At 41.9% G+C, this 27783-nt stretch overlaps 2 protein-coding genes across 3 annotated transcripts; both read right to left on the reverse strand.

Moving 5' to 3' along the window:
- Window positions 1–612: 612 nt before the first annotated feature.
- On the reverse strand, window positions 613–8002 carry slc7a6 (solute carrier family 7 member 6). The gene is made up of 10 exons (XM_076736102.1): window positions 7893–8002; window positions 4585–5159; window positions 4370–4495; window positions 3865–4009; window positions 3650–3773; window positions 3462–3565; window positions 3243–3339; window positions 2862–3011; window positions 1920–2103; window positions 613–1828 (listed from the first exon to the last, which is right to left on the reverse strand). Exons 2-10 carry the CDS (start codon window positions 5075–5077, stop codon window positions 1761–1763), a joined length of 1491 nt encoding a protein of 496 aa, XP_076592217.1. The 5' UTR covers window positions 5078–5159; window positions 7893–8002; the 3' UTR covers window positions 613–1760.
- Window positions 8003–8904: 902 nt separating this feature from the next.
- On the reverse strand, window positions 8905–26903 carry adgrg1 (adhesion G protein-coupled receptor G1). 2 transcript variants are annotated; one of them, XM_076735972.1, is made up of 15 exons: window positions 26502–26903; window positions 19261–19333; window positions 18200–18462; window positions 17104–17290; window positions 16735–16780; window positions 16360–16453; window positions 14917–15039; window positions 14673–14789; window positions 13779–13821; window positions 13559–13665; window positions 13323–13438; window positions 12961–13220; window positions 12764–12863; window positions 12270–12544; window positions 8905–10901 (listed from the first exon to the last, which is right to left on the reverse strand). In XM_076735972.1, the coding sequence occupies exons 2-15, from the start codon at window positions 19298–19300 to the stop codon at window positions 10774–10776; spliced, it is 1899 nt and encodes a 632-aa protein (XP_076592087.1). In that variant the 5' UTR covers window positions 19301–19333; window positions 26502–26903; the 3' UTR covers window positions 8905–10773. The 2 variants fall into 2 exon arrangements, with proteins under 2 accessions (XP_076592087.1, XP_076592004.1); XM_076735889.1 differs by having other exon boundaries at window positions 12961–13223.
- Window positions 26904–27783: the final 880 nt, after the last annotated feature.

The following is a 27783-nucleotide window of genomic DNA, read 5'->3' on the forward strand; positions in this document are numbered from 1 at the left end:
ACCAGTTTAAAAAGCAGACGTTTCTACAGTGGACCTGAACGTCTGCACGTAGTACAGTGAAGTTGAACCAAAGATGTGTTAACGATCAGTGAAGTGAAGCTTTCTTTTACTGCCGGATGAAAGAAAAGTGGACAAGCAGGAAGCACGCTCAACCTGCCTGTTTCAGGGTTTGATCTGATAAGCTGGGCTCGACTACTTCCAGAGGCGGCGGTGTTTTTATGAAACAGGCCAGTGTAGGAAGTTAGTCCCAGTTGATCTGAAATACTCGACGTGATGCGTCGTGTTGTCTGTTTAGGGGTCAAATGTTATTGTGTGATCAGCTTTTTCACTTTGGAAGTGAAATTATCCAGGATGTATGTAAAGCTCATCCCTGTCAGGGGTTCTCACAAGGTGGCCATAAGGCACCGCTGGACCAGGAGTGCCAAAGAATGATCGAATGAAAGGCACAAGATGAAGTACCAGACTGAACCCAAGAGGTGCCATTTAAGATGAAATTGGATTTTTCTTAACTTCATCACTGAAGTGACTGTGATCTTCAGCCCTGTGCACATTGACCTTGTACAAATGACACATTGCATGTAGGTTTTCTACATCAAATTTATCTGTCCGTCTTTGAGTTCATGGATTTTGATAGTAACGACTGGCAAGAGTTTAACACGTTTGTAATTCAGTTTTTCAGTGATGAAAAATGGTGCTCTCATGCCCTCTCAGCCTGATGTCTCAGGTGTATTGCTTTGTGTTTGTGTGGCTCCATGAATAACTTCCAGAACCTCGTGAATAAGAGGGTTTTTGGTTTAATTGGAATTGAGATACTTTAGAAATAGTAACATTCTGAGATAGTCTTTTTGGAGCATAGTTTGCTTGAGACCATTTAGAGGAGAGTGTGCAAATATGACACAACTTGAAAAAGACAGAGCGCTACAATGTAAAGTAACAAAATTGCTATTTTGACCAAAGTCTGAACATCTGTTGTTGTCTTGAATACGGCATGTTGAACACTAAAGAATTAAACTGATGTAGCAAACATGACGAACAGAAAGGGTACAGCTTCCCCCAGTGCTCGACAGTTAACCCAGCTCAGCCAAAATGCTGCAAACATGAACAAGTCATGAAATAAAAAGCCAATGTTCCACTTCAACATATAGAAACAAGAGTTAAAATGAAAAAACAAAGTACATGAAGGCAATGCCATTAGGATGATAAACCCAAATCTTCACATAGCAGCAGACAGAAAACATTTTCTTCCCTTTTTTCCAGTGAGGAGGTGAAGACGACACACAATTTATGACACCAGGCGAGCTCACATATATAATAATATTTACCTGCTTCATCATAGAGTCCCTGTGGTCATGAGCAGCACCTCTGAAATCTCACAGGCACATACTACAGGCATCTACACCATTACCTGTAGAGCTAACAAGGCAACTCCGTTATAATAGAGGTCATTAAATAGTGTGATGAAGAAATAAAACTGTAACAATATCCACAATACGCAGTATAACAGTACTGTCTATCCATATGGGTTGAAGTCCTTGAATGTCCTGGAATTCCAGGACAATCAATCAAGTGAACTTGTGCATCATGTGGCAGCATTTCAGTGTAAACAAGTCAGTGAAGTCTGACCGCTCCAGCATGGTGTCCAGGAGAATAACAGTCAGAAATGGTTTAATTCACAGAAGAAGCCCTGGTCTTGTCGCCTGGTGGCTGTCAGCTGTGAGGCTGCTGAGGCTGCTGGGTAAAGTTTCAAAGTGTATTGAATGCTATTCGCTTTTGTCCATCTCTGTCAGCACACAGTAGCAGGTGTACTGGGTGAAGTGAGTCAGAGAACCTGCAGTAAGAGACAACAACGCGTTAGTCCCGATGTTGATACGGGTGAAATGACAAGTGTGTCTGCTGTGCGGGATGTGTGGCAAACTCACGCAGCAGCTTTGTGATCACAGGCGGTCGTTTGGACTCTGGTAGATGGACACCCAGGAAGTAGACGGGAACCCCTGACAGGGCAATGGCAATGCCAATCAGAGAGTTGATGGTGTCACTGTAGAGAGGAACTGCGACCAGGAAGACAGCACACAGGCAGAACACCACCGGGTACAGTAACGTCAGCTGTAGAGACAGACATCAGGAGGGAGACTGTGAGCTACAAACACAACAAAAACACTTACCGCTGTTAATCATCAAAAGTTCATCTTCAAAACAAGACATCGGTCATTTTGTTAGGATGAAGAGCTGCAGGCAACAAGCTGCACACCTCCAACTTCTCAGCAAGGTAACACACTTTCACTGTGCTCTGCTGCTCAGACTCATGCTGCGTGCAGCATAGAATCACATCACAGATGCTCACGGAATGACGGAAAAACGCCTGACTTCTTCACTCAAGTGACAATAGTTTGTTTTGCCGCCGCCACAGTGATGTGACCTGTAGTACTACACTGCATTCACTGTTCCCATCAGTAACTACAGGTGCTGCCAATCAACCAGGACTAAGATTACTACACGACAAAGGCCTACATGCCAGATATCAATCATCATCATCCAAATAATGCAACTTAACCTTGGCAGCCAGCCATCACATCACACAACCACTGACAACAGATTTGTTAACACAGAAATGAATGTGCACAGGTTGGTGTTTGTTTTGGCAGGTACAAGTGCACACAGCGATTTTCTTTCTCTTTTTGCTGTTATTTTTACCAGCAGCTCAAACCAGTATGGACCAATAAAGTACAAGCTGCTAGAGGAAGGTACACATGATGTTCCATTCCCTCAGCAAAGGAATACTATGACTGACAGCAGGAGGTTCTAATACACTACTTAATGCAATCTGTTCACAGGGTTAGGGTTAGAAATGGAACTGCTCTCACCTTGAGAGGTCTGGGTCTGTCAGGCTCTTTCCAGCGGAGGTAGATCTGCCCGGCGATTGACAGACCCATGAAGAACCAATAGCTAAAGCTGTAATAGTTGATGAGCTGGAAGACATCCTCCACTGTCAGGTAGATCAGAGACATGATACACTGCACAGAGAGAGAGGAAGGAGGTCTGTCAGTGAACATTACAGTATTTACCGCAAAGAGAAGATTCCATGACTTCAACCTGTTGACCCATTAAGGTCAACATTTTCAGGTGGACGAGTGGTTTAGATAAAGGAGTGTCATATTTATTAACAGGCAAAGAGTTTCATTAATTCCACAATCATGCTCTTGTACTTCTTCAGGAATTTACATGTGGGTGATACATTTTCCTACATTGAAGATCAGAGCAGGGATGGGAGTGAATCTCTGTATGTGGATCATGGACAGAGCGTCTGGAAGGTGACCCTCACGAGAGCCCACAAAGAACAACCTGGACACAACAAACAAGAATTAAGACGGATAACATGACACCTGCGGAAATAATAATTATAAGATGAGCACTGCAGACATTTGCAGTGCTGCGTGTGTGTGTGTGTGTGTGTGTGGTTCTACCTGGATGCAGCTATAATGGAGGCGTTGAGACCTCCATAGCAGGACAGAGCCACAGCGATGGGGATGGTCCAGCTCATCACACCAAGAGTGTGATCTGCAAAGGTCTGAAGCAGAGAGCAGTTTCAGTTCAAACACATGCGTCTTATTCTCCATCTCCTCAGCTTTGTTTGTTTCGTTTGTTTACTCACCACTGCCACTGCGTCACTGGCCAGTATAGCACTAACATCCAGAACAGCGTAGTAGGCCACATTGGTGAGGATGTAGATGATGGTGACAATGGGCATGGAGATGGCGATGGCCAGAGGCAGGTTCCTGGAACAAGAGGATGTTGGATCGTTACCAGATTGGTTCAACGATTCAGAATTGTCTCTGCTCACACTTTCTACTGAGCAGAAAACGTTACCTCTCAGGGTTTTTGATCTCCTCAGTAACAAAGTTGAGGGTGTCCCAGCCGGAATAGGAAAAGAGGGCAGAGTAAAGCGCCAGCGCAATATCACCAGGGTCTGTAGACGATCCCCGGAAGGATGATTCCAAGTTGTTTGTGTAACCTAAGACAGAGACAAAACAATTCAAGCAACAGCTCTTAATTATCTTATTTACTATTTTATGTGTAATGTGTGTTTTTTATCTGTTTTTATCTGTTCATATGTGCTACTGGACACCCGAATTTCCTCTCATGGGGATGAATAAAGTATCTATCTATCTATCTATCTATCTATCTATCTATCTATCTATCTATCTATCTGTGATGCTGTATTGCAGTTATGCAAGTATGCCACCAAAGCGAGACTTTTAGGACTGAATACAGTTCCTGTCAGCAGATATTTCACTTAATTTCTTAATTTCACTTATATTTCACTAGTGAGACAGTAGAGGAACAACGTGAGCTCTGCAGTGACACCACTCACCCTGGCACAGCTTGACGATGCCAGTGATGATGATGACGATGAGGGCTGCCACCTTGGCATAGGTGAAGACGTCCTGCACGCGGGTGCCCCACTTTACATATGCAGAGTTGATGAATGTCAGTAGGCCTGAGGAGAGAGGAAGGTTTCACACATTCTCGGTACAGTCACCACTCCTGCAGCTACAGTGGGACAAAGCGTGGAGCAGAAGTACTTACAAATGCATGCTGCAGCGATGAGCCTGGCTGCTGCATATGGTGGTTCACATGTTGGAAAGAGCGGCTGCACCAGGTAGTTTGCAAACGTAATGGCAATGACCGCCTGACTGGTGGGCTCAATAATCAGCAACGAAGTCCACAGACGAATGAATGCAATGAAGCCACCGAATGACTCCAGGATGTATGCATAAGATGCCCCTGACTTGGTGATGGTGGTGCCCAGCTCAGCGTAGCAGAGGGCCCCCACCACAGAGAACAGACCCCCAATGACCCAGATGACTAGCGACAGCCCGTAAGAGGCGCTGTAGATGAGCACACCCTTGGGGGAGACGAAGATGCCAGAGCCGATCATGTTTCCTACGATCAGGCTGACTCCATTGAGCAGCGAGATCTCCTTCTTAAGCTGCATGCTCTCTTTGGGCGGCTCCAAAAGATGGGAGGAGTGACCAGGAGTGCTGCCGTTCATCCTTTTGGATTCCTCATGGTCGGCCATGGTGCTGTCGTCCCGGGGCTGAACCAGCGGGAGCTGAGGACCAGCTGTGGACGCTACAGGCCCTTGTCCCTTTTCTGGCAACCTGTCCCACAGATTCAGATGTAGCAAGTCATTTTTGGTGAGTCAGAAGAGGGTCTTGAGGCTGGCTTTAATCTCTAACCTATCGACACTGGTGAAAGAAAGCTTCTGATTTGATGAGACACGTAACATCATGAGAGAATGAGACACGTAATGTAATGGCCTGAGTTGGACACTTCTCTTTAGAGTGATTTAATGGACCATGATACACCCATAACACCACACAGCAGCCTCAAACTGAACTCAAAGCAAGATCAAAAAGTTAAGCCCTTCACAACACAACTGACTTGTTTGTTAAAATTCAATGAAGTGTCCAAGAAAACACTCCAATGGCAGAGGTGGTGCTCTTTGTAACGTAGGTGTGGAATGTACAATTCATCAGAGCGACGGGCTGGTCAAGACAGTGGGCTGGTGCGTGTGAGGTGCGTGCTTCATTCAGTCATTAGGCATGTGTTCCACATGTGTAAACTCACCACTACACCACCTGCTTTTCTGACGATAACAGACCAGTCAGGGACTCACACAACCACTCTGCTGTTTACCTGAATCTCACTGCTCAACAGCGGACACTGTGGCACACACAGCAGTGTCCTCCTGCACGCTGACTGCCAGAACCCCAAGTCAAAGCGTGCCTCAGGCTTCATTCAAGCTGGGAGCTAAAGGTGTTGGTGGTGTGAGACTTTATGTGTGTGTGTGTGTGTGTGTGTGTGTGTGTGTGTGTGTGTGTGTGAGAACTTGTGTGTTGGCCTGCGAAATGCTTCAAGCAGTATGCAACTATGAAGAGGACACAATATAGGTGTGATGCACAACGGTACAGTAAACCCTGTGATTCTTCATCCAGTGCTACAGCTAGGAATACATTGAAGGAAGCATCGACATTCAACACTGTTATCATTTTATGACTCTGCTGCAATCATCTGACGTGTTGCTTTGATATGTTATTGATGTGATGACTGTGATGTCTTGGGTTTGAATTTGGCCCAGGACCTACATGTGTCTCTGTCTCTCTTAGACTTTCTCCATCTCCTAATAAAGGCTCGGGGCCAGCAGTGTGGAGGAGACTGCTGTCCATGGAATGTTTCGTTGGCTGGTCACTCACAGACAGAGAGAGGTGCAGCGTCTTCTCTCCACATGATTCAAGAAATCAAACTAAAATAATCCAAATCATGAACAATTTACCTCACAATCAGAGCTGAAAAAAATTATCAGCAGCTATTTGATGATCAGTAAATTTTTCAAGTCAGGTATGACGCGCCGAATGCTGTGTGCTTCCAGATTTGCTGTTGTTGACTGAACATCTCCATCACCAAACAATTAATCAATTACCGAATACAATATATGAGGAAAATAATAGTTAGCTGTGGCCAAAGCACATTGTAGACTAGTGTCTGTGTGTGCGTGAGCATGTACAGTTAACAGCTGGAGAAAAGTGGATCACTATCTTCTTTGGCTGCAAGCCATTTTAGAGTTAATTTGACTTGGAGTAACCGCAGGGCGGCTCAATGTAGGACGAGCTCCAGTCAAAGTCAAGGAGCTCCTCATAATGAAACCTGTTCAGCTACTTCACCGCTCTTTTTCAGACCAGTGACAATGACACGACATCACACAGATCCTTGCTGCAGGCCATCACTCTAACCAACAGTCGTATAGTGCCAATAACCACGTAACGTAAGTGAAACTTGTGTTATGATAGCCGAATGCCGTACGCCGACATCTGTGCTAAAAAGGTGGATGTATTCTTTCCTCAAGCGCAGTCTCCACTGCTACCACAGCTCTGACCATTTAGACCAGGTTTGGGTTGGCCAATTTCACTTTTAAAGCCAAATCAGTGGGGATCAGTCTATTCATTGACATGATATTAGATATTTGTATTGGTAGACCCAGGTCTGTCACATAATAGGGATATATACAGTATACCCTTAAACGTTACACAGCATCCACTGACGGCGTCTTCCTTCCCTAAAATAGCCGGTGTCAAGGCTGAATTCCTATACCTGACTTCCGCCATTGACTTTCAAAATAAAGTTACAATTATATCTGTCATAACTTTAGATGAAGCTTTTGTTTCCTCTCATCACTTCTTTACTCATGTCAAGTCAGGTATTTTTGTGTAGACCACACCGACATATGTCACATATGGGCTTTACAGTGCACGAGGCAAACGGAAAATAACGATGGGAACTGAAAGGTGGAGTCCAGCTCCACGCAAAAACAATGACAAAAATATATACTTGCTGTTATTAGATAGCCATAGATAAGTCTAAAGGCAGGCTTGAGGAGCTCTTAATAATAACAGGCATATTTCTGTACCTACTGTAACAACGTTAGAGCGTTAACGCACTAGCTAGCATTCAGCAACATTAACGGTATTTGCCTTGGCTAGGTTAGCTTATTCTTTGATCTGACTCACTGCACATCATGTCTTTAAATCCTACTGGCTCAGCCCAAACGAAAAATGTTTGCCCTCACCTCTTATTGATGAAACAACACAGCCCCGTCACAGAAATACACTATTCCAAGCAATAAATTGCTAACGTTGGCTTTCATTTTGAATGTGAAACTCCTCACCTCCGGTTGTATCTCGGCTCTCTGCGGTTTGCTTGCCGCGATTCAATGACTTCCCTTTTGTCCCGTTAATGTGTTTTAATTCAGGCACAGTTCGGTCTATCTTTAGCCAAATCGCGGACACGGTCTCTCTCTAACAGAAAGTATTAACCGGGGCATTTTCCAGTCTTACCTGTGCTAATTTGCCGCCTGTCCAGTGGTTTTGACAGCCAGCCAACACGGTGCCCGTTCACATATGCATCAGCCCCGTAAACAACAGGCTGCCGCTGCTCGCGCGGGGACGTCATGTGACGCTACTGCATGGACACAGTATACAGTACGTCCTCACTGCTCCGCATTCACCCTTTTTTTTTTGCGATAGTGTACATATAATGAGTCGGGAAAGTCACTTTGTAAGATATGTTATTTGTTTGTATAACAGATGAGATTAAAAAAAAAACAGTAAGAAACGTTTGAAATGGCGATGCTGGTGTGGGAGGAACACACATGTAATTAGAGCGCAGCTGTCAGGAGCATGGGGCACAGGGCTGGGCCTTTCAACGGCATCTGCCATTATAATGTGAGGGAGGTGAGAGTGATGTTCAAACATGTACGCACACACCCGTTGGAATAAATATGGGGAGGCTGCTTTGGGCTGCTTTTACACAGCGCAGCCCTTTATCATAAAAAGGTCTCATGCGACAAAGAGGCAGGGTCCTAGATCAGGAGTCAATTACCAACTAACACCAAATGAACCATCTGTGTGAGGATGGGATGGTCGCTCGTGTGGAACCAGGACCGAGGAGTGTAGAGACAGGGGACAGACGCTCATCTGGGCCTATGTGTTTGATTTTATCAAATATGTTTGAAAGCCTGATTTTGTTCGCAAAACATGTCTTATTCCTTATGCTTGGTGAGGGAGTAAAACTTGGAGTGAGTTCTTTGGCACATCAGATAAAAATCACCAGTTCAAAAGAGACGAGTCTTTTATGTCATGCATTGTTAGTAAACTGTGTATTTTGGGTATAGCAGTGTGGCTCCAGTTTATTGATTATTCCCTGGTCCCATTCAGCGCACACTGTGGCTGGACAGATGTAGAAAGAGTGCCACCTGCAGACACTGAAGCACCACTGCAGTGAGCCCCTGTTGGCACAGCACCAGTCACGAATGCCAGAACAGTGAAGCACAGAACCATGGAATGCTTTTACAAATGTTCAACAGATTTTCTGGTCACATTGGTGGAGACACCTTGTGATCTGCCTGTTTAACAGCACACCTCTGGGTCTGGTACAAACTTTGACCTGCCACGTCTGCATCGCATGACTGTGTAGAGGAATCACGTAGGAGTGTAAAAAAAAAGGTTGTTTCAAGTTTTTCTGGTGGCTGTTAAGTCAACTTCTTCCAAAACTGCAGGCATACATGGTGGCACAGACCCTGAGAATTCCAGTGGCAAAGAAGCAGCATGTTTGTGAAGAGAACAACAAATCTAAAACCTCCAGGGAGGAAGCACACACAAAGATAAGGAGGGACGACTGAGCAGGAAAACAGCAAGCCTCACATGTGTTTACTTGGCACTGGTACAGTCACATTTAGACATACCCAACGTTTAGTTTAATAATGCATATTTACATCCACAAAAACTCACATATACAGAATTCGAATGACATAAAATTTCACTTTAGAAAATAAAGTGCAAGTGTCACAGCATCTACAGATTCACTTGTGTTGTGCTGGGGAGGAAAGAAATGTTTAAACTAAGTTCAGTTTCAAATAACAAACACATGTTGGTCCATTTTGAAGGCAAAGACCTGAGAATTACTACAGTGTGTATTATGTTATTTTTGACGGTCTCAAAATGGCCATCCTGGAGTCTATTATAAAACAGCTATTTTACAATGCACAACATACTGGATATGAAATCTTTACTATGTGTATTAGAACAATACAAATGACAACTGTTAGGTTCTAAAAGTAAACCTAAAAAAAAAGTACAAGTCAAAGTGCTACTTTACAAAATTAATATTCTATATGAAAGAAATGCTTACAGTACAAATTAAAAAGCTTATCTAAGGTTCAAGGGGAGCTTCAGTTATATATTGTTTTTCTGTACAGACAATGGAAATCACAAAACAATTATCTGCAATCATTTAACTTCCCTGACTGGAAAAAAGCCTCACTTTATCCCCAGCTGACAACTGAAAGTCTCAAATTCTTTCCCTTCTTTAATTATAGTCAGTCTAAATATTCTGCAAACAAAGGCTCCAGGCCTGTACAATGACTTCCTGAGTGATGGTGTCATTTATTCTTCACTGTCCCAGAGAAGAAAAAGCAACCTGTTTGACTGCAAAGCGGAGGGGTTGATTGAGATACTTCAGGCAAGGTGTTGATTATATTTAGCTAAGCCCAAGACATATGCTTTATACCTGAGTGCCATCTGTAGCTTGAACAAACAAAACAAAAAATTGTAATGCATCTGACCAAAATCTGGTAACTCTTCACTTCATGAGATGACTAATGAACACAACTTGCACTCACCCCCAGAATGACTGATGAAGCCTATTTAAGTTGATAAACTGGTGCTGACAGACTGTCTCATGGCAGATGTCTAACCTAGCATTTCGTTACCTTGACAGGGATAACAACGCCGCTTACAGCTGCAAAGCAAGCACTGGATTTGAACAGCACCAAGAGTTTACCAATCGAAGATCAGTTTTGAAAAATCCAATAACGTTAATTTCACTCAGTGTGCTGGTGTTCACCAGCCCAGCATGTTCGCAGCACTAAATACTAAAGTATACCAGAAGAATGAGAGGTGGAGGAGGTGGAGACTTCGCTCACTGCTTTTTGGAGGCACTCTTGTGGGTTGTCACTCAAATTTGGCAGCAGTTACCACAGCAGACTGTGCAGCAGAGTTTCATCTGACTAAACTGTGAATCTACAGTGTGGCAGTCAGTGGTTCAGCATTCTTCTCCAGTTTATCATTCAAGAAAACTGGATTTTTACAAAAAAAAGCTTGATCGCTACAGCTTTGACTTTTCCACTGTATTATGTGCCACATGTTCTTTTCGGTCCATCTAACTCTTCTCCTGGGCCTGCAGCATGTGTTGTCGGGTAGATCCGGTGCTGCTGCTGCCTAGAGCAGAGCCACCAGCCTGTTTCCGCACCCAGTCCAGCATGTAGAACCGCAGCATCAGGAGGAAGCCTGGAGGAACAGACCAGAACCAAGGTTCAATCACTCACTTTTCTCTGTCTATGATCACTTCTCTGGATCACTGGGCCAAAAACTGCCATGGATGGCACAGACACATTCAAGGAAGGTCAAGACAGGCCCCAAATACATACACACACTCAAGACAATGTTCCAGTGGGAACAGCTAACTTCACCTGTTTCCAAAACGAATCAAAGGCTGGAAGTATTTACGTCAGTCAGAATATTTGGACTGTAGGATACTGATACGTATATACATATATACGAGATACATATCACGTTAGCACGACATAGCATTTCTGGTATTCAGTTCATACACATATCTCAAGCGCACGAGTTACATATCTCAAGCTAACATGATAAGTTTCTGGATCGCACATGACCCGTCGTCATGGTGACCAGAAACTTTTTATTTCTGCTTGTTTTCTTTTCTTTTTTTTTCTTTCTTTTTTCCCATGTCCCTTAAGCGGCTCTGTACTTTACAGCTGCAGATAGGTGGATTTTGGTACCTCTGGACAGTGCCAAGAGAGCTGTTACCGCTATTTCTAGTTGAGCTGAGCAAAACTAGCCCGCTCCTGGCTGCAGCTTCATATGTGGTGTACAGACATAAGTGCGATATCACTCTTCTTCTAATACAACATCCACCTAATTTAAAATTCCAATGAATCAATTGTATATATAGGGCCATGCATACTATTGATGAAGGCCTAAACAGCTGTATCACTAAACTGTCACATTGGCCACTTGGTGCACAACATTATCCTATTGAGTTAGCAATGGGCAGCAAAAATGGGGTTAATAAGTTGTGCTTTTGGACCTGAATCAAAAGCATGTGAGAGGAAACAGGCTTTATTCTGATATGCACCAGTAACAGACAGCCTTGATTAAGCATGGCCATTGTCTTATTCCCACACTGATACAATGGACCACCAGCTCCAGGCACACAGTCACCAATCTCTGAGGCAACAATGAAAATAACCCTGTCCAAAGGCTGACTATATATAGTTAAACGTTCTGTGAAGGTGGAATAATGCAGTTAAACTACACAAACATGAAGCTTGAATTGGTTCAAGACCTTTTTTCCTTTGGATCAGTATATTTGCTTTGGTGACAGTGATGACATATTAAGACTGTACAATACCTGAAAATGCAAGTCTCTGTCCTGTTGTGATAGTTCTGTGGTATGGTCTATTATTAATGACAAAACATACAAAATAGTCCACAGAAGTTGACAGACACTGATAGCCATGCTGTCCTCCTTGTGGTTGCTTTGTTGAGTAGAACAACATAGTATAAACCTCAAGTGCACTGACTGAAGTCTGTAACTGTGTTTGACTGGCACAGTATACTGCAAGTACAAACCTTGGAAAGAGTTGAGGATGCAGAAGAGGAAGAGAACAAATTCAGAGAGAGGTCCAAAGTCTAGGAAGGTCAGACCCCAAGTTGTCCCAAAGAGGCAGCTCAAGCCCCAGATGCTGAGAAAAGCCACCCGGTTCTGCCTCCATTCGTCCCTTGTGCGGATCTCTCTATAGACCAGGAAGAGCATCACAAAGCCCAAGAGCACCAGGATGACCAGGGTTGTTATATTGGTGAAGTAGTGGCCCAGCAAGGCCTTCGGGGTGTCCTTCATCCAGCACCTGGAAACACCAAATACACTCAGAGAAGGAAAAGCAAGTAATCCCAAAAATGTCAAATAAAATGGTGAGTTTTCTGAAACTGACGTTAGACTGAAGACTATTAAAACATGGGCTGTGTGACTTTGTGATTTACAGTGCTAGCTTTTATTTGTACAGCATCAAGGGATTATCTGCACGTTTGTCCACAGCAAATATCTTTGTCCAGGTAGTGCTGCTTACATCTGATAAGGATCAGCTTTGTCATCACATGACCACACCTCTCTCACTCCATAAATGTCACCTACTGCCATCAGGATGATGACAGGAACAGCAGGGAGAACTGGAAAACAGGTTTGAAGGTCATACGTTAATATCGTCTTTACCTAAATGAGCCATGAAGTAGTTTTCTTTTTGGAAATGCTGCTTCAAACACTCACCAAAGCCGACCAGGTTCCGTATGTAGGGCTTTGGGGAGGGTCTGAAAACCACATGGACCAACCAGAAGGTGTGGAAAACTTCAATGCCCATCCAGGCAAGGGAGCTGAGCAGGGTGTAGTGGAGGGTTGCCCCCACCCAGACACACACACTCTCCCCTCCTACATTGGCCATGATCCCAGTTAAGAAGAAGATCAGATAAAGGAAGGCCAACGAGACAGCTAAGCCCAAGTGGCTAAGTGTGGACTGCTCCTTAGCTCGCCTGCTAGAGGGAGAGTGGAATGGAAATCAGTGGAATACTTAATTGTCCCAAATGACTGATCTTTTTTGATAAACTAGATCAGACCTAAAAAAGTCCTATTACCTCTTCTTGCAGAGAAAAATGATGAGAGCTATACAGCTGACCACAGACACTGCACAGCCCAGAGATGTAATGATGGTCAAGGCCAGCAGGTGGCATACTGGGCGAGGCTCCAGTTGCTGTCAGGGGACACAGAGCAATCAGCAAATTACACTATAACACTAAAATATGAGAGTATATGTTTCTGTGTATTTTTTTGTATGTTTTGTCACCATAAATTGATCTGCTGCGTGTCTCACCACTAGTACTGAGAAGAAAGTCAGATGATTACAGAGGCACTCGGTGTGTTTTGCTCCCTGTTGACGTGTCTCACATCCATCCACCAGCCAATTAACCTGCAATGGATCTGCACAGAGAAGGTACACATTTAAACATACCTCATACAAATAAACAGGGAAATACACATATATGTTGAATGAATAAATGAATATTGGCTTTATGGTTCTAAAGGGTTCCAACCTTTCCTGGTGTCCCATGAAACACATTTCCTTGAATGCGTTCTCTGAAACGAAGAGGAGGCAGAGATGTGAGCAGTAATCATTTCTCATGTAGATGAGTACACTGTTATTCATATTAACAAAGTTTCGGGTACTTTGAAGCAACCACTGCATCCTTTGATTCAGGAGTGCGTGAAAGAGCAGCTATTGTAAATAGTTGCATTCATTACTTCTGTCCGACGTGCAAAATCTGCTGCATGTCCCCCCATCACCACAGATAGGTCGAAATACAGTTTAACAGAGATCAACTATGACACTAAGTGGTAAGTTTATGGGGATGTGTGCATTGCAGAAAGGAAGCAACAGACAGTAAGCGTACGAACAGCACCACCTGTTTTCGCAAGATGTGAGGTAAGAAAAGAAACCTTCAAGTGGTTTCCATGTATTCTGTGTGTGGAGGTAGACAGCTCGAAGACGCCATGAAACTGAAACAACAGCATCCGCAGCAAGCCCACATTTGAGAAGTCTGTGTGTCAACTGACACGTATTCTGTAAACATTACAGGAAAAACAGAACATTTGCTCCAGTGTTTCAGTTTTAGGATAACACTCTGGGTTCTGCAACCTTTCAGGACAATATTCGATTCCGTGTCAACTGTTCGTAAAAACAACATATTTCTGTGGCTACCGTTACACAACCAAACATACCACCAAATATTTGCACTTAGCTAGTAACCAAATCATTAAATCCTCTGTATGTAGTGTCAAATGACTTGTTGCAGTTTGGATAGGAGTCCTTTTTCCAGTGCTCATCACATACGACTGACTTAACATTTGAAAGTATGGATTGAGACAATGTAAAGGGGACAGTGATGACACTGACACGCACCAAAAGGCACAACAGCACACAAACTTACAGGTATGACATCATGGTGAAAGCCAATCCTGATTGGCTCAGACAGATTGGTGATGATCTCATTCTCCACTGTGATTCCCACGACATCATCAAGAATCCTGGTCTTCCTGGAACCCTCCTGGAATAAAAACAAGCACACTTCTTTACCTGTCCTCTCGCAGCCTTCATATTAAGTTTGTCAGTAGAAATGGTGTATTGTGTATCAAGAAAGAGTAGAATTACTGCCTCAGCCTCAGGGCAAATACCTGGAACAGAGAGTTGTTTTTGAAGAAAGTGCAGACTACTTTGTTGGTCTTTTTTGCAGCTTGCTTCAGAGCGGAGGGGATCTGGACGGTGATAGTGGGCTCTGCAGATACACTTTGAGCAGCCTGGAAAACAGAATATGTACAGAGCAAATGACCACAACATTGCATTGTTACAGACTGCACTCCAGGGTTTGAGTCAATTCACTTTCACGTCAATATGTAAAAAATGAACACAGGAAGCACTATCTATAAACCAGCTAATCATTTCAGTATCGATTCTTAATCATTGCATTAAATGCAGGATCTAAGAACAACGTCAATGTTTTCACATTTTCAAATTGTGAGTTAAATCAGAGACAGGACTTGTACCACCCTGCTGCTTTCTTGTGAGTGTGCATCACAACCTCATGCTGTACACAGCTGTAATTAGTAGATGTGCATGTGGATTGCTGGGTACTTACACAAATGGCCCTATTTTAAGATAGTTTAGAGGACAAATGTCAGCTTTCTACTCTACTTGTCAGTAAAATGCTTCTATCACTCACTTTCATGTGGTTAACCTGTCACCTTTTTTCTCAACTAAATCACCACCTCCCTCGACTTGAATGAAAATGTTACGACAGTTACTCATTCGCTGGGATAAAAACCTGCCATGAAGTAAGCCCCTGACTTAAAATGGATGCACACAGTCACTGGAGGGAAGCAGCCTACTCAGCTGAGCTGTATTATTCTGTCGAGTAGAGAAAAGGGAGTGAAGTCTGTCCTGTATGACAAAAATGGACTTTGAGTGAAGAAATGAACACATAAATGAGTTTATTTCTGAATCAACAGGTTTCTTTGCAAGTGAACTGCAACACTTTCTACCCATGGCAACCACTGAAGAAGAAATGTTAACATGTTATATCATTTTTTGTAGTGGTTGCAATCTGTTTTCTTATACAAGACTACCTGTATGAATAGCATTAAATGATCAAGTCACATAGTCAGTGTTGTGAGTGACTACTGCATGCTGAAAAATTCCTATTCCATGGTTCCAAACAGACATAAGAGCATAAATAACGGATGTGTTTCTGTTTCTGTTGGTGTCAGAGAGGAAATGTGCTTCATTTTCGAACATGCAGCTAAAATATAGCTAAGACTAGACCAGTGTGGTTACAATCTTGCTGATGCGGCCTGTGCAGACTGCAGCGTAGGTTGACACGTAACCTGAGACAATTCAGTGTCAATTCTGTAGGTCAAAGTTTATTCTTGACCCAAGAAACCCATGACGAACTTTATCTGCTGAGAAAGATTATATCAAATGTTGGGAAGATCAACTTGCTGCTAAATGGACCTTGTGGTGAGATTCTCTGCCAGATCTTACTGTAAATATTGCTTTTAGTTCTGGTATCATTCTAACTGTGATAATAAGGCACATTTGAACTCTTTTTGCGTGTGTCTTACAGGCGATGTGAGGTTGTAGCCTCTGAAATCCTTCTTCATCTCCACCTCAGAGCTGTGAGCGCAGGGATGCTCAACAACCTGTGCAGCCTGGGATCTTTTCACAGTGTCTTCAGCTCTGGGGACATACATTAATACACAGCACCATAATATTCAGATAAAAGTTGTGCTTTCAGATGGCCTTTTCACAGAGGTAGCGTTCATTTTGTAACCCCCACCCAAACACAGTACAAAGCCTAGCTTCCTGTTTGTAGTCAAAAGCTTCATAACAGTGGCTTTAGCAATTAAGACAAAGCTGTATGAGAAGGAGGATGTTGACAAAAACACCCTAATATGCTACTTCAACAACAAATGTGAGAGAAGAAAAGAGGAAATTACTTGTTAACTGGGGTGGATCTGAGGTTCGCTTGATCACATAATTTTTCTGAAAAAAAAGGGAGAAGAGTTTGACATACTACAGAGAATCGATACATACATACTCTGAACTGTGACACTTAAACAGAATCTGATTCTCAATCCATTTGTATCATCTTTGGATTTTGAGTTGAAGGAAGTTTTGAGACTTTCTGTTTCAAAGATGATTCTTCCATATGCACGTTTGACTCCACAAAAGGAAATTTTAACAATCAATGTTGAAAAACTGACTTAGCCTAAAACCTTTCAGTTATCTCAAATCATTAAAAGCTTCATCTCGCTAAATATATTCCATTTACAGATTTACTGCAGATAACACCCATTCTCCCTTACTGCAGTCAGTCATCCCTCCCTTGAACTCGTAGGCTGTCCGTATTTTATCGGTGATTGTATCATTATTGACCGATCCATTCTTGATGCCGTGGAGTGCTTCGGGTTTGTTGGCGCCATGAGACAGATCTGTGCAGCACAACTTCTGCAGGCTGGCCGGCCAGCACAGAGTAATGTTCTTTCCTTTGATCTGTACGACAAAATAAGACAAACAAACAAAAACAAACAACCCTCGTTAACATCCTCAACGAGGAGGCTACTGGAGCATATACACTGAATCTGAGTCTCATTCCACCTACATGCCGTTTAGCACAAAACATTACTCTTTCACTTTCAGAGCTGATACCGCACTTTCCATAAGTTGGTTATGCTTTCACACCCTTTACTTTCTAGAATCCTGATTCCATAGAAATCAGAATGTGATCACTTGCTAATCCTTTCTGACATACACTCAACTGAAAACAGAGACAATATATTTAATGTTTGAACTCATCACCTTCATTGATTTTTGTAAATATCTTCTTATTCTGAATTTGATGCAGCAACACGTTTCAAACCAGTTTGGACAGGAGCAACTAAAGACTGGGAAAGATGTGGAATGCTCCAAAAACACCTGTTTGGAACATTCCACAGGTAAACAGGTTGATTGGTAACAGGTGATAGCATCATAATTGGGTATGAAAAGGGCATCCTGGAAAGACTCAGTCATTTACAAGCAAGGATGGAGCGAGGTTCACCACTTTGTGAACACATGATCGGATAAAGGAGATTACTACATGGACTCAGGGACACTTTGTGAAAGTGTTGTCAGTAAACACAGATCATTTCCAAATGATTGCATTCTGTTTTTATTGACATTTTATTCAGCGTCACAATTTTTTAGGAATAGGATTGTAGTATGATTGAGTCCTTTGTCATTCAGCTTTGAGGGCAAAAAAATGAACTAATTGTACTTCCATGTTACTGAGTGTGATGATAGGTGACAAATGACCGGGGAAGTTAGAACAGCTTTTGGATGTGAGAGGTGAGGACCCACTGCATGGAAACATACACCTCAACAAATCCTCATTTTGTCTATTTCTTCCTGTTTCTGGTTTACCTGCAGCTTCAACTGGTCCAGCAATGGCTCCCAGTACAGACAGAAGGGACTTTCCCCCGGCGAATCAAGTCCAAACTGCTTGAGGGGAATGACATCAGACCGCCTGCACTTGGCTGTGATCGTCCCATCGATGGACAGAGAGCTCTCACTGGCTGAGATTAAGATCCCTTCACAGCCCGTGGAGAGGTTGACAGCCAGGTTCAGGTCCTTGCCATGGCGCCAAATGCCACAAAAGTTCAAATCCAGGTCATTTTCACCTGAACCTGAAGGAGACAAAAAGGCACACCCAGAAAAAAAATAGTTTAGTTTCCTATTAAGTGTTACAAAACTGTTGTGAATGCAATACTGAAAGAAACACTGAAGTTTTACACATAAACCCACAGAAAAACAGATGAACTCACACTGTGTTCATCACAAAAAAAGGGATTTCATCAATTTCTGAGTGTTATTATTCTGATAATCAGTCAAATCTGCTTGTTTCAAGAGTTTTTAGGAAACCACATTCTTACAAGCTCAAATGGTGGTCATTAAGCTTTTAGAAAAAAAACCCAAAGCCTGTTGAAACCTTTGAAAAAATTCAAATGTAACGTCATATAATAATAATAATAATAACAATAACAATAACAATAATAATAATAATAATAATAATAATAATAATAATAATAATAATAATTCTGTTGTTGCAGAAATTTGATAATGTCTAAATATAATTTATTAATCATTTAATTTTCCTTTAGCCTCCTAATGTCCACAGAGCTGCACTTAACATAACACACGGTCACAATGAGGTCATTTACTGTAATTATTGAGAACTTAGATTTACACATTGATGAGTTACATCTGTTTAAAGTTGCTGTGTTCTTCGCAAACATGCAAATGGGCACAGCAAAATCTAACCAGATCACCTACACCACTGAGGCAACATGTTGCATATGCTGTTTTTGAATGTCTCTTGAATATTGCTACACATGACTACATAGTGTATACCACAGAAGCAGGCATGGAGCTTCAGTATGTATGAGGCTAAAAGAAATGTTCTGTTTCCAGTGTGGGTACCTTACCTGTGGAAAGGAGGATGATCAAGATGAACGCAACTCTCATATTGTCTGTTAGTCAGGGCTCCACTGGTAACAACTGCCACAGGGAAACAAAGAAAGCAAAATGTAGTTGGAAAAGAGGAACAAATCTACGGTTTATTTCTGCATAGGCAGATCAGAACAGTCAGTCAGCAAGTTAAAAACCCTGCCACTGAAACCTGTGTGTCATAAAGTGGAGGATTAAATCAAAATGCACTGTGTGCATTTGCTGCCAGTTTAGAACTGTAAAAGGCAAAAACACAAATATATCTGTCACATAACTTTCTCTCACTCAACACTTTCTATGTGCAAACACACTTCCTACATAACACAAAAAGTCCCTTTCTAGAGGTTTTTTTTTAAAGATACTAGTCCTATCCAGATGCCTGGCTTGCTCTCTACACTCTCTTATCAATTAATACAAATGAGCTCAGGCTCAAAATACACACAGGGACCTTTCTGTGCTGTTATCAATGGAAACAGTCTTTCCCTTTAACTGACACACACACACACACACACACACACACACACACACACACACACACACACACACACACACACACGCACACACACACACGCACACACACACACACCAATTCAGTCTTTCCATCACCCTATAGCAAGTTCATTTTTCTTGTTCTTGTACAAAAGTAACATGCTTGCCATATTAATATTCTGCAGACATTATAGAATTTAGAGGAGTAGAGGAGAATGTAATGCAAAGTTCACTGAAAAAAATCTACATTTTGCATCATATTAGACTTCCTGAGAATCATGTGAGTATTACCAGACACATATGTGTCAATCAACCACACACACGCACACACAGCTGCGTTATTTTCGATTTCGACCAAACACAGACTCATCCCAGACAGTTTTCATCATATGGACTTACAAGCTTTACTTGTTGCCCACATGATAACCCACTTGCCAGCTTTGTCACAGCACTGGCACAGTCACCCATGGTCACACTTTGCAATTTAGAATACAACAAATAAAGACTGCATCTCTGACTGTGTGGTGTTACTGTACAGTACATGTGACAGACAGAACTTGAGCAGCTGTACATTTTGGAGGGGAAACAGAGCAGTCATGGTCGTCCTCAACATCACAAGACAGACAGGAACAAGCTGAACCACAGACAATTCAGAAAGACAGCAACAGAAGGAAAAAGAGAGACTAAAACACATTTTGTTTCAGTCCTCTAATACTCCGTAAACACACACCTGTGACCACAATCAGTATGACTGCCCCAGACAAATTCTTTCAAAAATGTCAGATTTTGTTGGGAAAATTGATTTACTGGGTGGGCTATGAATGAATGTGTGCTGGAAAGAGATGCACAACTGTACAATTGAGGCTGATATTCAGATAAATGTTTATAGCCCCCCCAATCTTCAAGCATGACTTCCACTCTGTCTGTGTGTTTCTTGGCAACCATTCTGTTAAACCAGTACACCAGTGTGTGAAGCTGTATTACAGATGGACAAACTGAGCTCTAAATTATGACTGTATATGTTCTGGGGAGGGTGAGTCTTACCAATTAACAGGCAGTTAATATTCTATTGCACCCTATAATATACCATTCATAAAAATGTTATTTCATAGATTTCATAAAAAGCAATAATATACTGTTATAAATATGATACATACTACCTTCCCACGACAAGTTTCTTTGTGGTTTTGACACTTCCCTTTTGTGCCGATTCAAGAGCAACATTAAAAGTTTTGTGGAAAATGTGCTATGCTGTGACTTCACAGTGGTTTTATGATAAGGAACTATCTTTACACACACCCTCTTGCAGAGAGAGGCAGAGCAGTGTAGAGGTTCATCAAGCTGCAGTGGATTTAAACTGTTATGTATAAACAAGACACATCACTGCAGTAAATCATGCTGCACCCTATGTCCTTTGTTTCTGAAAAGGTGACGCTCCTGGTCTGCCGCAGAGGAAGGACGACCAGGATGGGTTAAAGGCGGCGGACAAATTTCACCAGTGCATGGCGTGTGTGTGCATGTGAATGTATCTGTGTGACAAATAAAGGGGATTGTCCCTCTGATTCTTCTTCTTGTCTTGTCTTGTCTTGTCCCTCTGATTCTTGTTGGACAGGTTTTTCACATCTCATCAGACATTTCAAATAAAAGGCTACAGAACTTCTGTAGTTATGAACACGACAATCCAATATTATGCCTCAGCAGCACCGAAAGATCAGTATAAATCAACAGATCAACAGAGGCAACAGAGTACACAGTCAAATGGATGTACAAATGTGGCAGCGGTCTACCATGGTGGAGCATGCAGAAACTTGCTGTAGCTTTACCGCGGCCCACACAGTCTACAGTGACCGCCGCTTCCTGTACAATCTGTTATACTCAACGTAAATCTGGTGATACTGTACTATTTTCTGGAAATACAATTGAGTAACTTGAGTGAGTTGTGTGAATGCATTCTTGAGCTTGGAAATAGTACTTTGACCACCAAAAAAAAAAAAAAAAAAAAAAAAAAAATCATCACCTCATGGTCTTTTCAGAGCAGATGCAGTTTGCTTAGTTGTATGTATGTATGCATGTATGCAGATGGCTCATTTTGTCATCATGTGACCTAAGAACCAAACTTCCATTGAGGACAAAGGAGCAAACTAAATCCACAAAAAAAAAGCCTAGTAAGTGGTCCTCTTATCTATTTCATTTTTTTGGCCAATCTACTTAAACCCACTGCAGACCCTGCTGTTCTATCAATAAACTACACTATTACGCTATATACGATGCTAAAAATCATAAATAAAGCTAAGGCTGTTTGCTGACATTGTAAAATGCAATTGCCTTATAATAACTTTATCTTGTCACTTGAGAAAGGCAGCAGAGGCACTGCAAACATATTTTAGAAGACAGACATTTTTTTTATACATTCAATTATGAATGTTGTCTCAGATCCTGCAACAGAAAAGACAAAGACAATACATGTAAAGAAAAAATGTAAAAATGGGATGTTTTCACAAAGTAATCAGAAATTATGTTAAGCTTGGTGATAGCTAAACATAAAACACCCAAAATGACTAAATTTAGACCGAATAAGGCGCACACAGTCATGCTTTTGGGTGAAATGATGACACACAGCTTACATCAGTCATTCAGCATCACACTGGTGGCCAATTCACACACAGCATTAATGTGTGACTCACATCAGCCTCCACTAGATCCTGTGCATTACGGCCCACTGACTACAGACAGTTTATTGATAAACAAGACATCTAGTTGCACTGTGGGAAACAGTAAACCAGTGTCAACCCACCCAAAGACAGCTAGCTACAAGTGTGAAGACACAGTGGACAGCTCAGTTCTCCAGAAATGTTGTCTCTGACACCTTAAATATCTTTTGAGCATGTGCACATGTTCCTTATGCAATCTCACATTTTCAAAGTGTTAATACTACAGTGTATAGTACTATTTTTGCACAGGGTACAAGGTGTCCATGTCTGAGTGCATTTAACATAAAAGTGACATTTCCTTTGTATGGAGCTTGATAACAGAAACATGATTTACTTTTTCTCAGCTCAAACCACCATATTCTCCCTCTTACACGTTTCAGCTTGTTGAATTGGCATGACATGTAAACTAACTCTCACTCCCACCCACCCAGCCCCACACCCTCTCTATTGTCCCTGCATGGCGCCCAGGCATCAATTCAGCACAAGAATTTCCCCTTTTCTTTCACTTCCCAGCTCTTGTGTGCGTGTGTGTGTGTGTGTGTAAGAGCGAGAGGCACTGACCAAAGACTGGCATAAATGGAAGTGTGTGTGAGATGCAGACTGGAACGCTGCTCACATACCGCAGACTTAGCATTTCTCATTTTTCAGTAGCAAGCCCACATTAATCCTGAAACTTGTTGCTTCGCTGCGTTCGTCACTCCTACACACATGCAGGATGAGATGAAGTTGTGTGTGAATGCATGCATATCCAACAACCCACGCATGTCTGAATGAGACAAGTCACTATAACCCACTGACCTAGTCTGTCACTTTGTGTTTTCCAGTAAAATTTATCTTCCCATCTCTGCATCATATAGCGGTCTGACTCACACTGTCAAACTCAGGGGAGCTGACATATATTATTCATCTTCACAAGTCTCAAAACAATGTGTGACACAGACAGCAGATAGGGGTGCCAGACAGCGAGAGAGTGGGCAAGAAATCAACTCCTCTCAGTACTGTCTGAGACATTTATTTATGGAGGTGGAGCATTTTCAGCTTCACCTTTAGCCATGCTAACAGCAACATCTGTCAGTCAGTCCGCCACTTTGGTCCAGACTTAAACATATTAACAATCACTTGATGTATTGCCACAAAATGTTCACGGTCCTCACAGGATGAGACCAACTAGGTCTGTTGACACCCTGACTTTTCCATCAACCAATTTTGTTTTTGGTTAAAAATCTCAACATTCTACTATCTACAATTACAATTAGTCATTTGGCAGACGCTTTTATCAAAAGCGACGTATATATGAATTCACACACCGATAGCACAGCATCCAGTGCAGGTTTGGGGTTCACTATCTTGCCAAAGGATACTTCGGCATGTTGGCTGCCAAGGCCAGGAATTGAACCACGGACCTCCTGATTGACAGACAACCGCTCTACCACCTCAGCTACTGGATGGATCCCCATGACACCTCATATTAGGTTTTAGCTCAAAGCACTGTTGTGCATAAGCACAGCCTCACAGAACTGCTAGCATGTCACACACACCTTACAATATGACTTACAATGCTGACAGTCTGCAGCTGGCCAAACTGTCTATTTTAGTGCAAGAGGTACTTGTCAGGTTTGACAGTGAATTCTATCAAAATGCTGACTTGGCTTTTAAGCTACAGCTGCACCTCAGATCTTACTTTCAAATCCTATGATATATGGGACCTGTTTTCAGTACTGTAAAGTACCTTACCACTTCCCCCACTTCTCACCATCTCACATTTTCTGTGACTGCTTTTGAAGTCATGCCACATTTCTGAATGCTCGCCTGAATTAATTTTATTTATTCATTTTTTATTTATTCAAGGTTGCATCATGTTGTAGGCACATTTACAATACAGAGAGCATTTGTGGTTTGGATTTTGTACTGCCACAGTTTCAGTTTGAGTTTTCCCCTCTCCTCTAAAAGCGGCAGAGTGAGGGAGCAAAGAATGTGCACAGAAGAGTAATTCAAGGAACAAAAGATTCTCTTTGTTGTCAGGCCTTAGCGCTGAAGTGACAGCAAGCTTGAATAAGGGTCAAAGATCACTGGCTAGTTTGATGGGTGTTTAAACCATTGATTAAAAGACATATGCGCAAATATTCAAACACAACCAGCTTTCACTCTCTGCTCAACACAGTCAAAATGACAGGCAACGTGCAGATGCTAAAGACCACTTTGAACAACTATATTGTATAATTGTAAAATGATTTGGTTTATTTTCCAGTTCTTATGAGCTTTCCTTCAAGACTAAGGATGAAAACAAATCCATGGTGTTAGGCACAGTAAAACACAAAAGTTCCATTGAGGAAAAAGTGATTATATCTTCTGAAGAAACACACTGACCTCATGTGTCTTCTTCATTTGTGTTTTTGTAACAGCTGCTGCTGTGAGAAGAATGCACTTTGCTACCATGTTGTGCACTGCTGCCAGCATGACTACAAGATAAGACTGTGGTTTGATTTCTTCAGCCACAATACAAAAAGCAACTGGCACACTATGGCTGCTGTTTGACATGCCGACCGGACAGCACGTAGTACCTGCAGTTCAGGACTTGTGCGTGAAAATGACTTGGTGAGTCACTGAGGAAGCTTCTGAAAGTGAGAATCATGACATCTAATTGAAAGTATTCTTAATAACTTTTCATTCTCACCAGCTGCAACACATACTAAAAAACTCAGCAGATCTATGTCAAAGCAGGAATGAGCGTCAAAGTCCGCTGCACAGAAATGTTTCTAGTTTAAGTGGAAGACTAGATTGAATATGGCTGATGTGGAATGTTCCCTAGGCTACATTTGTGTCAAGACCTTGCATTCTTTGTGCTATCACCACTGTGTGCACATCTGCACGAGTGTTTATGTATTCCTTTATCTGTATCTTGACATTCTCTGTGAGGAAATTGGAGGAGCAGGTGGAATGCTGCAGATATTTCCTTCGGGGCTATGAATGAATCAATAAAACAACACACACACACACACACACATGCACAGACAAAAGCCAGCATACTATTACGCCTAAATAACCCCCAGTGTGGCCTTAGGTGTGGGTCACGAGGTGCAGTTTGCCATCAGGGGCTTTCTTTCCGTCATTATGAAAAATGAAATCAGCACAAAAGAGAAGGAGTTCCTGAAATGAGTCACACATCCACTGCAATATTTGCATGGCATTTTTCATTTGCAGTTTCAAACAAAAAAAAAAAATAAATTTGCATACCCTGGATGACAAATACTTAAACTGGGGCAATGCCCTGGTTTCTTCTGGATTTTTCACATGACAGGTTGTTTTTTTTTTTTTTTTTACTGAGTGAAGACTTGTGATTATGCACCTTGGCACAGGCAGGAAACCGCATACATGTGGCAAGAGCAAGGTAGAGCATTTAAGTTCCTCCTGCTCGCCTTTGATATCTGCCTTTCAATGTCAGCATGAACCAACACATCATTTCTCAGTAAGGGTCGGCTTATGAGGGGAAAGAAAAAATACACAAGGCATTGCAGAATCCTGTTACTGCAGATAATCATAAGGATGCCTCCCTAAGTCCCAGCCCCGAAAACACACACACACACACACACACACACACACACACACAGAGAAAAATAATGTCTAAATAAATGTCAAATAATTGAATAAATAAAGTATTAATTATGGGAGTGCTGCACACACACAATAGAAAGATGCACGTCAGGTGATTATATTATATTGTATTAACTGGAAAAATGGTATGTACAACCTAATTTAAAGCACGCCCATTGGTAGCATTATGTTCACCTTATTATCGCGCCTACTAAACAAAATATTTAACATTTTCTTTCCAAAGAAACCATTTTACTATAATTTACTTTAAATTACTTAGTAATCGTGATAACACAAGAATATTTTGAACAGATGAAAAGGGTCATAATGGAGGTGCTAATGAACAGCAGACATGCTAAATGATTTTAACGTCGTAGCTTAGCTTGTTTCCATAGCAATGTAAGGTTGGTATTTTTCCCTCGGCTTACCCTGGGTAGTTTGTCCGTCAGCAGTCGGTGTTCCTTGTCTCCTCTTGAAGACAGCAAGACTCTCTGACGCTCAGAGTCAGCAGTAAAATCTTTCAGTCTCTGGTCCTCACACAAACTGGACTGGAGAAAGAAAATTAAGAAGTATCTTAATGTTACACACCGCAGAGACTACCTGGGATGGACGCGCACCCAGCTTCGGCCAGTCATACAAACCGACTAATGTCCCAGAGACAGGGAAAAAAAAAAAAAAAAAAAAAAAAACTTTCGAATTTGGATATTCGGATACAGCTGCTGTTTTTCAGGTCACTCGTGGCGTCTACTACACGCTTGAGACGGTTGAAGATATTTCAGAAACAAAAAGTCCGAAAAACAAGACGCCGGTCTGAGACGGTGACGCACACAAACGCTCCACTCACGCAGAAACTCAGCGCGAGCGAGGTAGCCACAGCAGCGACAGCGAAGAGCGATGTTTCCGGTCATGACTTTCACAATACATCACATGGACAACCACAACATCCTACAAATAAAGCGTGTATTTACAATTTATGTAAAAATCTTTGCTCAAAGAAACCTTCTTTCCCCCTCAACTTTTTATTCCCTCTACCGGGACACATGTCTTTCCATTTGTACATATGTTCCAGTAAATGTTAATCCTCAGTAGTTCCTTTTCTTATACAACTATTTAAATGGTTATATTTTCATTTTAAGGAGGAAGTCCTTGAAGGAAGAGTAATATCCCGGTTTTATGCTACTAGTCTCACTTCACTGCTGTCCAGCACAAAGGTTTGAAAGGGAAGCTCGACAAGCTGTCTGTATCTGGATGCGGGAGCAGAGGAGGGTCTGCATAATTGAGGGTACAATCTGTCAGTTCCCTTTCCAAAACCTCTCTCAATACAAGTAGTAGACAAACCTCAAACTTACATAGCTTTTGGTGTTTGTTTATTGAACCAATAATCATTTATTACCATTGCTATTGACCTGTTGCCTGATAATTATAATTAATATTAAAATCGGCCAAAAATGTAGACTATAATTTCTTAATATTATTCAGGTGGAAGCATTCCCACATAAATTAGAGTACATTTTTGTAAACTACATTCCAGGTTAGCACTCAATTCAGGACATTGCATAACTTTCCAAATAAGTGGTGCAATATGTAGGAATCTTTTACTGTATCAAACATGGATGTAGCCTCTGTGACGTCATACATAGGTTTCTGAAGAGCCATTGTGAAGCCATGCCCATAATTATACATAACTTTAAGCCTTAACATAAACGCCCC

This window comes from Chaetodon auriga, chromosome 1 (genome assembly GCF_051107435.1).
Source record: "Chaetodon auriga isolate fChaAug3 chromosome 1, fChaAug3.hap1, whole genome shotgun sequence".
NCBI classification, from domain to species: domain Eukaryota; kingdom Metazoa; phylum Chordata; class Actinopteri; order Chaetodontiformes; family Chaetodontidae; genus Chaetodon; species Chaetodon auriga.

Bases quoted from the DNA above. Each gene is read 5' to 3' on its own strand.
- slc7a6 (XM_076736102.1), bottom strand. From the start codon at position 5,077: ATGGCCGACCATGAGGAATCCAAAAGGATGAACGGCAGCACTCCTGGT. The intron at 3,340-3,461 runs GTAGAACCACAC...TGTTGTGTCCAG, and splicing joins TCCATTATAGCTGCATCCAG to GTTGTTCTTTGTGGGCTCTC. The intron at 3,012-3,242 runs GTAGGAAAATGT...CTCTCTGTGCAG, and splicing joins TCCCTGCTCTGATCTTCAAT to TGTATCATGTCTCTGATCTA.
- adgrg1 (XM_076735889.1), bottom strand. From the start codon at position 19,300: ATGAGAGTTGCGTTCATCTTGATCATCCTCCTTTCCACAG. The intron at 17,291-18,199 runs GTAAACCAGAAA...TTTGTCGTACAG, and splicing joins TGGACCAGTTGAAGCTGCAG to ATCAAAGGAAAGAACATTAC. The intron at 12,545-12,763 runs GTAAGCAGCACT...TGGTGTTTCCAG, and splicing joins AAAGCTGATCCTTATCAGAT to GTGCTGGATGAAGGACACCC.